The following is a 12,102-nucleotide window of genomic DNA, read 5'->3' on the forward strand; positions in this document are numbered from 1 at the left end:
ATAGTATGTTATTAAACTAATAAAGTAAAAATATATGTAAAAATATATATCAGCACTAGGAATTTGTAACACAATCAAACTATACTTCCTTCATTTCTGCTGTAAGTATACATATATAACACCACAAAATGCAAATAAAGAACAAATACCATATGGTTTTGAAACTTGAAGTATTACTGTGCATTTAAGTTAGCAAACCACATATTCTTCTGCTGAAGAAACTCACAGACATATGGGGTAAGGTCATCTAAAGGAATGTGGTAAAAGATTAAAAAGGAAAAAAATTCAAGGAGGAAAATAGCCAATGTTCTTCCCAGCCAGGTTCATTGCCTTACATAAGACTACACTAGTATAACAGGGATCCCTGCACAGCATGTCTTCTGCCTTAGACACTGGGTTTTTTTTTCCTTTTATAAAATGTCTTTTTATAGGTCTTAGCAGCATACTCTATTCTCAAAACAAACTGGCTCAAGACAATCCATCACTGAGTATGTATGTGTTCCAAAACATTACCTATATATGTTGCTACATTTACAGAACCCAGAGTTCACTGTGTGCCTAATTACAGGTTAGGATTTATCAGAAACAAGGATAAGAATTCTTATGTATATGTATTATATAGTAATTTGTGCAGCACTTTCTGGTATTTTGGGTTCATGCATGCAGGGTAACATTTAAGAAAAAGTGGATGTAGCAGCACTGAAAGAAGAAACAAACCAAAAAAAGGAACTATTAGCATGTAATCACTACATTGGAAACCTTTACTGACTCAACCTCTCAGATGGACTACTTACATTAAAATTTTCAGGACACAGTATTAAAAGCAAAATTATTCACATGCAATTTTAGGACCTGAATTCAAGAGAACAGAACATCTGAAAACAATGGGAACTGCAAAAGTACAGTAATTCTGTGGAATAAGTCAATGAATGTCTAGTTTGCAATGTTTACAACAAGGACATTTAAGTCTTCAAGAACATTAACCTGTATTATTTGCACTGCAAAAAGCTAAAGGGAAATGGATTCTGTAAACATGGATTCTGTAAACTAATGATTCTTTTTTTCATTTTATTAACACTTTGGTCCAAAGAATAGATTAATATTCTATTTTACAAGAAAAAGTGAGAGAATGCTCTTGTAAGTAAAATTAATTACATTTATTAATTGTCAAAATTCCTTTCACATTTTCAAGTCATCATCTCACATACCATGAACCCCTTCTCTATATTGACAGTGGAACTTTGACACTTACGGTCTAAATCTGAAACTGTCATGGAGAACATAGCATATTATCAGACTATATGAACCGAGATAATGCACTTCTCTTCCGTGCCTTTTAGTTCTTCATGTGTCAGCCAGAGTGTAATTTATCTACTGATTTCTTTGTGGGAGTCAAGTATCTGAATCACAAAAATTCTGAGCTCCTTTTCAAGCTCTGCCCCTTACCTCCTCTGTGACTTCAGACATGTCACTTAATCTTTCTTTACTCCATTTCCCCCTGTAAAAATGGAAGCTGTAAACCATTACCCTATTTTCCTTCTTTCAGAGATGACTGCTATTCTCCAACTCTTACGTATTTGATACTGAAACATGTGTTAACTTAAAATGCTGTGCTGCAGACCAAAGATATGATCAAGTAGAAATACCTGAGCTAGCGTTAACACAGGCACCTTAGGCGTGGCTAACAGTCTAATTATGACTGCATGGAAACAAATCTCCAGGGAAGAATGTGTGAGCCAAAATCTACAGTACCGCAGTTTCACTGCTATAGGTACTCTAGCTAAATTAAACACAAAATAAAACTGATTAGGCCACTACATGTATAAATAAATATTAAGTATATAGAAATCTGAAAAAAAATTGAATATAATGAAATAATTCCAAGAAGGCTGCAAGAAACATTGAGAGACCTGACAGAACCAGGTGAATGTACATGAAACAGAACAATGAAAAGCTCTGCTTAGAGATTGTATGTGTAAATAATAACACAGGAATTAATATGAAAAGGCTGTATTGTCCATTCCTCAAACGGTGAGAATACATCTCCAGCTATCCCTACCTAAATTAGAAGAAATAGAAGTTCATGGAAAGAAAAAAATAACAGGTACATGATGATCAAAGAATGAAAAACCTAGGAATATATATAGTTCAGAGGAAAGATAAATTATAAGAAAACATAATAATCCACAGTATTTTAAAAGTAAAATGGAATACTTCCATGATCTTTGCCATAATGATAAAAAGGAACAGTCACTAAAACTGTTAAATAGGAGAAAAAAACAAATAAAAATAAAACAATTTTGATAGCCTTCAGAAGAATTTCCTGTTGAAAGATATCCTTCAGGTCAGTAACTTGAAGAAGGTTAATGACTTGTGATAAATTAGGTTCTTTATTACTATTAGTATTATCATAATCATCAATAATAATAATAATAATAGTAATATTTAGAAAACCATAATTTAAAGCACATGCTGACTATTAACTGTTAGAGTCAGGGGGATACGTAATTCTGGAAGTATCTGCCACAGGGGGATTTTTAACTTTCCTCGGAGATATGTGGTATTACGCATTGTCAAAAACAGAAGACTATGACTAAAAGACCAGGAAACTCATTTACCCTGGTAATGTCTTTACCCTTGATATACAAATATGAATGTAATAAAAATGTTCTCAACAAAATTATTGTGCAATTTACGTTAAGACAGTACTGTTCCAACAGCAAAATTAGAGAAGAAGGCAGTACATATGAATAGAATTTCCTTGTAAGGAAAGCTCCAAGGGCAGGGGATAAATTAACTCAGAAGTTACTTCTGGTTCTGCAGATTTTACTAATTAACAAGATCTTTGCATACTGAATTTTCACAGTCAATCTGCTAACATTTCTTTTTTTCTTCCCCCTTTTTTTTTCTCTTGCATCTGATACCACAGCTAATCATCAGAACAAAACTTCATCTTCATCTGACAGCCATGTAGGCTGGTAGGTAATGTACAGCATATTCTAAGAAACCAACCCCCTTACCCTATTTTTTGTTTCCAGCATTTTATCCTGGAAAATAGAAAGAGGCCTCTTACCAGCAAACAGAAAGCCGAATTTCCTATTTACTTTGACTGCGAACTCAACCTTCTTACATTTGCCTTAACTACAAAAATCACTTGTTTTCCTTAGTCATCTTAGCTTGCAAAAAAAAGTATCAAATGTATCAGAGGGTTTAGCGTACTGTGCTGAAAATTATCATTTCAAACTTTAAAATGAAAGGAAATCCAGAGCAATTAGTTATAACTGCATTGTTTCACACCAACTGAAATTAAATGGTAAATATGTCAAGTAATAAAAATTAATAACCAAGATATCTTCCAAAGTGCTGTTTCCATGGAAAATCTGCATGAAAATCCAGTACAAATTCTGATTAAAACCTAACCAAGCTAAACACTGCAGATTACCTAGATTCCAATTAAATGTGACAAATGAACACTTGACAGATTTCAATTCCAATTCTATTTCTGTCAGAATGATCCATTAATATTGAAGATTACTTTATCAGAATTTGAACAATACAGTTGTGCTTAAAATAGTTAAAATACAAGTGGACTTAAGAATCCGATCACAGAAAACTCTCACTCAAATGTCAGATATTACATATATGGAGGAACAAAAGTACATTCCATCCTGTTCTGTCATTATTTATAGATTAATGTTAACAAAAATTTCTGGAGGCAGATGACATGCCACTGCTCAAATCTTGTTTTTAAAATGTGACAGCAAAATGCAAAAGTCTGTAAAGTATAATTTTCATCACAATGTCACCCACCTTTCAAAGGTCTCAGTTCAAGGTTTTATAAAGGAGAAGGAATTCCTGATTGCTGATATGCAAGTCCTGCCATGCAATTTTTTTTTTCCATGGTAATTTTGTTTTCATTCATTTATTCATTCATACTTGTCTAGCTCTATGCTTCTATCTATTCTACCTATTCTATCTATACAAAACTACTTTTAAAACTGAATCCAACAAATTTATCCTACCAAATATAAATTATTACCTTTTGAAAAAATTAATGTCTAAAATACTTTAATTATTAGAATGCAATGCCAGTTTTCGCATCAAAACCACAAAATTTTAAATAAACTGGTTTGCTTTAATTTTTGACACTGCTCAAGCACTTTTTATTTTCAATTACACTTCAGTAAGTGTGATGATTTTCACTGACTACCAAATATATTAAAAATGATATTCAGATGTGACTCTACAGTTTTCCCAATATGGTTCAGGCATACTCCATGTTAGCATACTTTCTGAACTCAGAATTTAATGTCTAGCAATCTACTGCACTGCTATATGTCCACGGGTATTAACAAATTGTTTAGTTTCATTATCTTAACCACAAAATCCCGCTACAAAACAGACAATAAAATAATCATCCCAATTTAGGTACAAAGTCTAGAAACTTTTTTCTGACATTTTTCTAGTAATACCAGTATCACTTTCTCCCCTACCACACACCCAGAAAATTCAAATGTAGAGAGATATATTCATGTAAACAACCAAGGAGAATATATAGACACACACTTATGCACATACATAACCTAACGTATCTTCTTTTTAGATGGATGACACCATCTTCCTTTTTGGTCAATTAGTCATTTGCTGTTGGGTTATAGATTGTAAGCATATGTAGACTGCTGTAGCCATTCTTCAGTCATACATACTAGATTTGGCAATATCTTACCATGGAGAATAATATCTTTTTATTGGGTCAACATGTCTATCTCAGGAAAGACAAAAACCAAGGAACAATTACCCAGTGCTGTAATCTCTGAAAAACTAAAACATGCACTTAGCCAAACTAATTCATTCATTCTATAACAGACAATATACCACCCTTCTTGCATATACCCACCAATTCCAGTTGGATTAGCAAACCCATTATTTCATTTTTTATCAAAAATCTATACATTTTGACATATAATAATTTATTGTATTGTTTATGGGCAAATGGAAAGACAAAGAAGTCAGTGTCTGACTTCATAAAATTTTAGGTGAAGGCCAATAAGTGGAGAACAGTAAAACATTCAGGGTTTATGAAATACATTTCAAATTGAAAAGTTTTTTTAAAATTCTAAGTAGTTTTAGATAGAAAGGAAAACAAAACCTGAGATTTAAATTACCTTTATTTTGTAATATCTGGAGAGTTACTATAGAATAAATAAGGATTCAGCATTTTCCCCTTCTACATAAATAGACCCTGAATTTAAATGAGATGTTCTAAAAGTATTGTACAGAATAAAGTGTTAACAAAAGGAAAGTAATATTATTCTTTTCTTAATAATGAAGAATGGACTTGACACTCTGTTATTTTGTAAACAGTCTATATAACATTTTGGGGGAAAAGGGAATTCTCTAGAGTGGGGTTTTTAAATCCTATTTTCTTTTGCTGATGCTGTACATATTACATTCTGGGAAATTTCCTAAGTAGTTGTTGAACCAAAAATGGAAGGAAAAGAGAATACATGTCCTTTGTGGTCTTTTATCTAAAATGAAAAGTATGGAATTTAATTTAATTACCATCTCCCCAGCCCTCTACTGGTATTTTTCTCAAAGTTTTAACTGCTTCTGCAGTATACTTTTTAAGTCATGTAAAGAAAAGAAAGTGTTGGGTTTATTACTAGTGTTGTTATGTTCCATTATTTTGTAAATCTGCATTTTAACAAACTTTAAAATAAAATAGTTACAATTTTAGCTATTTAATATATTTATTTATGTTTTGGGACTGACCTTTCAAAAGTGTACTTAGTATCACTTGCTAGTGAGATTATGTGTGTGAATGTCGTGTTTGCCCCTACCATTTTCCATATGCTCTGCCTCACCAACACTGCCATCCGGCGTAGTCCTTTCGTAGTTGTCCTCTGGGAGTGGAAGGGCACCCAGTCTTGGCCCTGATGAACTCTTACTGCTTGGTGTTTCTGACTCCTCCAGACCGCTGTCATAGCAACTCTGCAATGACCCTTGATGTGGGTCCTGAGGCTGACTCACAACAGAAAACGTCACTCTACGAAATGGCTGCAAGAGAAAAGATTCTGAATGTCACTGAAAAGTTAGGCCTTTGAACAACTGATTCTCAAAACATGACTTAAGCAAACTAATATTTTAACATTTACCAATTAAACAATTTTGTCTAAATTAAAGCAAACAGCAAGTACAGTCCTTAAAAGGTCACTGGACAGAGTATCTGTGGATTTTTACTGTGATATATGGTCCAGAACCTTCCCACAGTTTTGCATAGCCTCCTTTCGAATGGCTGCATGAGCTAAGAAAACTGTCTTATAATTATTTATAAATTCTGTACAGTTCCTCTTTTACTCAACAGTAATAATTTGAATGGAGTTTGTATCAGACTGCATAAAGGTACTTGACAGTGTGTGCATGTGTATGTGTAAGACTGTGTGGGTGGGTATAAATGCTCACCTGTAAACTCTATTGTGGGTATTAACAGCATAGCAGCACACCCATAAGCCTTTTTTAAAATCACTTCCTGTGGTTTTGAAAGCTAGTTGACAGGAGAAAGGAGAAAGAAAAGGAAAAAAAAAAAAAAAGGGTTCGGTTTCTTAGCTCCTTTGCCATAAAATTCAGTGCCTGGAGACAGGGTGTGTTGCCAGCTGACTTAATAAAGCCTTTAAAGTACTGCAAGCACAGCTGACACCACATGTTTCCACTGGGACTGTACAAACATAGATTGTTAGAGATTTGTATTCATTCAAAATGACAGATATTACTGTTGCTTGGGAAGCCTACATGCTGAACCCTGGCACCAGCAGCATCCCAGGAAGTGGGAGAGTCAATCCTTCACATTTCAGAGAACACTGAGGGCAGGTGGGATGTTCAGTTAAGAAGCTAGGGGATTCTCCTGTGATTTGAACTACACTCAAGCAGTAATGATACATAGCACAAGTCTTATGAGGAGCGGCTGAGGGATCTGGGGTTGTTCAGTCTAGAAAAGAGGTGGCTGAGGGGAGACCTTATCGCTCTCTACAACTACCTGAAAGGGGGTTGTAGTGAGGTGGGTGCTGGTCTCTTCTGTCAGGTGTCTGGAGACAGGACAAGAGGAAATGGCCTCAAGTTGAGGCAAGGGAGATTTAGGTTAGATATTAGGAAAAATTTTTTTACTGAGAGGGTTGTCAAACATTGGAATGGGCTGCCCAGGGAAGTGGTTGATTCACCATCCCTGGAGGTATTCAAAAAGCGAGTGGACAGGGTACTCCAGGGCATGGTTTAGGGGGCATGGTTAATGGTTGGACTCGATGATCTTGAAGGTCTTTTCCAACCGAAATGATTCTATGATTCTATGATTCTATGATTCTATGATTTCAAATAATTTAATGATATATTTGAAATAACTTATTGTTTGCAAGGCTAGAAAACCCCAGAGAAATATCTGATGTTCTAGAAAGCACCTTCTAAACCAAACACCAATAGATCCATTTTATAAGACACTATGCAGACTTTCCTATGTTTAAAACGTGAGGTCTGAGAGTGCTTCCCACCTTTGGATTCAGATGTGTTTCAAGTCCTATGTTAGAATGAGACACAGGCATACATCACCCCCACTGGCACCTCTGGTCACTATAGGGTAGAAACATGTACGTAGGCCAGAAGAGAGGAAACAGCAACTACAACCACTTACACAAGCCCTGAAGAACAGAAGTCCACATTAGGTTTACAAGTAGAGGGGTAGGTGGAGTTTCAGTTAGAATTTTTACAATTTTTTTTGAGGATACAAAGTTTTGAAGATATAAAAAGATATTCAGTGCTGATGATAAATAGGTTGGAATACAAATATAACACTAAGTCTTCCTGGCACAAGTAGATCAAAAGTTTATAAATGTGGGTGTTGCTAGAAATATGAGAAAATTCTAAGGGAAGAGTCATGGTATTCTCACAGTGAGGTTTTGACCTTTTAACGTTTCCTTCTATTCTTCAGCTGCAAAGTGCTTTTATACCAAGTTAATTTAGAGCTCTGTATCATATCAAATGCAAGGAGAATAGAGGAGCAAAACAAAAGAATGGAGAGCACAAATGCTGCACATTAAAAGAACACATTAAAATAGTTTAGAGTGGCTGCTCCTTTCGCTAATGTGGAAACAGAAAGCATAGAGGAGCATTAGAACTGCTATGTTAAGACCCTATATCTACAATATACGATTTGAATATCTTTTCCCCATAGATGCTCAGTAAGATCTTTCCCTTCCAGGAGTATTCAGAAGGAATCCCTTTGTTTTACTGCACAGGAATTCTAAAAGCTCTCCTACTAGTTCTGAATTATGCAGGAAGTATAAAGCCCTTTTGCAATAGTCTGTCCTGCAAAATGTCTGTGTCATTTGTATTGTATTTTCATATTTCAGTAATAGCTTGTGTATTGTGTTATTGGCAATTTACACATACATTAATTGCCTCAGAGAAGTAACTGAATAAATGTCAGGAAAAGTAAAGTGTCTTTATCTAAGCTATGCCTTTAGATGTGAACAACCAATTTTCTTTTGTCTTTTTTTTTTTTTTAACTTATGGAAGTAGTGATTTCCCTTCATGTGCTTTCCACAGAAGGACTTCTAAGTATATAAAAAGTTATCAAACAAAGACAATATTTCATATCTTGTAAACAGGCTCTGTTGTTTCTTTCCAATATGACTATTCTCAGATCACTTAAGAATACTTGCAAGTAGAAGTTAAGGTTTCACTAGTCCAGTAAAAAGTTTATTATTCTCATTACACTGACCGAACTCACAGGATCTTTCCACTGTCTTGACATTGAAGTTACATTTATTTCTTCATATTATTACCATATCAGGTGACTAGCTGCCATTCCTGCTTACATTAGAAATGAGATATTTTAGTTTGGAAAATATGGATTCCCGATTTAATAAGTATGCCAAAGTTGCTAGCACAATATAAACTGTACTTCTACTATTATTCAGGATACAGCTCAGGGAAGTGCCTAAGGACATAAGAATTTCTCTTCACTCACACTTAACTCATTGGTGCAATCCCCAGATGGATCTTAAGATCAAGTTTTGCTTCTTATAAGTAGTACCGTTGATAGAACTTTCCAGCGTGCCTGCCTGTCTTTCCTGAAGAGCTTGTACTCTAGATGCATGAGTTATCCCACCACAGCTCAGTAATTTGGACAATGTCATATTTCAGAGGCCACACACAGAGCTACAGTTCCTCCTGCTTGATTCCCAGGCTGCGTACATTACCGTACATATGACATCCTTGAGGTGGACTCTGTTTCACTCTGTATTATTATTCTGGAGGCCTCTCTTGTACCTGCCACCTTGTACCCTTTGCTGTCCACTCCTGCCCACCACTTCCTTAATTGACTGTGCATTGTAATTTCTCTCCATGGCCATTCCTAGTTTAAAGTTCTCCTCACAAGGATGCCCAGACTGGGGGCAAAGATGCTGTTGCCAGCTTTGTCAGGTCGAGCCTGTCTCGCCCCAGATGTCTTCAATCCTCCAAAAGGGGGTCCATTGGTCTAAAAGCAAAATCCCTGTCCCACAGGACCTACCTGCTCCTTCCCAAGCCTTTCACTGCTAGGACTGAGGAGACACCATGAAGTCCCATGTGCCCTTCACCCCCTCTCCTTAAAGCTGTGTAGTCACCTTTGATACAGTCAACATCCTCACAGTGCCACTGGTGCCCATATGGATGAGGAGCAGCAGATACAGGGGCTCGTATCAGGGATGTCACTGAGAGACTACCAAGTCTTGTACAGTCCACCAACTATTATCTGTTGCTGTTTCATGTGGGCACCAGTGATACAGCCAGGAGCAGTCTGAGGAGTATCAAGGAGTACAGAGCCCTGGGAGCAGCGGTAAGGGACTCTGGAGCTCAGGTTGTTTTTTCTCAATTGTCCCGGTCGAAGGGAAGGGGTTTGAAAGGACCAGTTGAATCCAGCAAATCAATAAATGGTTACAGGACTGGTGGCACAGCCAGGGGTTCGGCTGCTTAGACCATAGGACTCGTTTTGAGAAACCTGGTCTACTGGGGGCTGATGGGGTCCGTCTGTCAAACAAGGGGAAGGGCATCTTTGGTCATAGGCTTGCCAAGGTCGTGAAGAGGACTTTGAACTAAAGTTGCTGGGGGAGGGGAACCTCAATCCATCCCACCCCTACCAGCTGGATGCCAGTGCCAGCAATAGATGCTGGAGAGGGATCACAGGTCAGCAGGAGAGCACCTGAAGAGCAGCACAAAGGAACTCCAGACACTCCTGCCAGTAAGTCAGCTTCATCAGGGGCCCAGCTTAAATGCCTCTTTGCAAACGCACAATGCATAAATAAATAAGAGGAGTGTGAGATGCACACATGCTTGTAGGGCTATGATCTCACTGGCATCATGGAGACATGGTGGGATGGCTCCTGTGACTGGAGTCTTGGAATGGAAGGATACAGGCTCTTTAGAAAGGTCAGGTAGGGGACACAAGGAGGGGGTGTCACCCTCTATGTCAATGACCAGCTGGAGTGCATGGAGCACCGCCTGGGGATGAATGAGGAGCTGACCAAGGGTCAGGATTAAAGGGAGATAAGGGACAAGTGACTTTATAGTGGGGGTCTGCTACAGGCCACTCGACCAGAAAGATCGAGTGGATGAGGCCCTCTATAGACAGGTAGGAGCAGCCTCACATTCACAATCCCTGGTTCTCATGGGGGACTTCAACCACCCCTGTGTCTGCTGGAAGGACAACACAGCAGGGCATAAGAATTCCAGGAGGTTCCTGGAATGCGTTGATGATAACTTCATTCTCCAAGTGATAGAGAAGCCAATGAGGAGAGGTGCTCCGCTGGACCTTGTTCTCACCAAAAAGGAGGGTCTGGTGGGGAATGTGAAGCTCAAGGGCAGCCTTGGCTGCAGTGACCATGACATGGTCGAGTTCAAGATCCTTAGGACAGTGAGGAGGTGTCGTGGTTTCAGCTGGGGTAGATTTAATTGTCTTCCTAGTAGCTGGTACAGTGCTATGTTTCTGAGTTAGGTATGAGAAGAATGTCAATAACACTGATGTTTTCAGTTGTTGCTAAGTAGTGTTTAGACTAAGTCAAGGATTTTTCGGCTTCTCATGCCCAGCCAGCAAGAAGGCTGGAGGGGCACAAGAAGTTGGGAGGGGACGCAGCCAGGGCAGGTGACCCAAAGTGCCCAACGGGGTATTCCATACCATGTGACATTAGATCTAGTATATAAACTGGAGGGAGTGGGGCTGGGGGGATTGCTGCTCAGGGACTAACTGGGCATCGGTCAGCTGGTGGTGAGCAATTGCATTGTGCATCACTTGCACATTCCAATCCTTTTATTATTACTATTGTCATTTTATTAGTGTTACCATTATCATTATTAGTTTCTTCTTTTCTGTTCTATTAAACTCTTCTTATCTCAACCCCTGAGTTTTACTTTTTTTTTTCAATTCCCTCCCCCATCCCACTGGGCAGGGGGGGAAGTGAGTGGCTGTGTGGTACTTAGTTGCTGGCTGGGGTTAAACCATGACAGGAGGGCGCACAGCAAGCTCACTACCCTGGACTTCAGGAGAGCAGACTTTGGCCTTTTCAGGGATCTGCTTGGTAGAGTACCATGGGATACAGCCCTGGAGGGAAGAGAGGCCCAGGAAAGCTGGTTAATATGCAAGAATCACCTCCTCCCAGCTCAGGAGCAATGCATTCCAACAAAGAGGAAGTCAGGCAAAACCACCAGGAGGCCTGCAGGGATGAATAAGGAGCTCCTGGACAAACGCAGATGGAAGAAGCCCACAGAGGGTGGAAGCAAGGACAAGTAGCCTGGGAAGACTACAGAGAAATTGTGTGAGCAGCCAAGGATCCGGTTAGGAAAGCTAAAGCCCTGATAGAATTAAATCTGGCCAGGGATGTCAAGGGCAACAAGAAAAGCTTCTATAGGTATGTTGGTGATAAAATGAAGACTAGGGAAAATGTGGGCCCTCTCTGGAAGGAAACAGGAGAGCTGGTTACCTGGGACATGGAAAAGGCTGAGATACTCAACAACTTCTTTACCTCAGTCTTCATGACAAGTGCTCCAGCCACACCGCCAAGTGGCAGAAGACAAAGGCAG

At 38.3% G+C, this 12,102-nt stretch overlaps 1 protein-coding gene across 7 annotated transcripts in view; it reads right to left on the reverse strand.

Annotated features, from left to right (window-relative positions):
* PCDH7 (protocadherin 7) overlaps positions 1-12,102 on the reverse strand; it is a 301,457-nt gene that overhangs the window by 149,679 nt on the left and 139,676 nt on the right. For 2 of the 7 annotated variants that reach the window (XM_052780292.1, XM_052780291.1), the window contains one exon: positions 5,949-6,057. The exons of 1 other annotated variant lie outside the window; for it this stretch is intronic. In XM_052780292.1, the coding sequence (XP_052636252.1) occupies positions 5,949-6,057 (109 nt within the window). Of the gene's footprint in view, positions 1-5,840; positions 6,058-12,102 lie in introns of all 7 variants that reach the window. 4 more of the 7 variants (XM_052780290.1, XM_052780288.1, XM_052780289.1 and 1 more) reach the window with 2 other exon arrangements.

The sequence above is a fragment of the Harpia harpyja genome, chromosome 2 (assembly GCF_026419915.1).
Source record: "Harpia harpyja isolate bHarHar1 chromosome 2, bHarHar1 primary haplotype, whole genome shotgun sequence".
Taxonomy (NCBI): Eukaryota; Metazoa; Chordata; class Aves; order Accipitriformes; family Accipitridae; genus Harpia; species Harpia harpyja.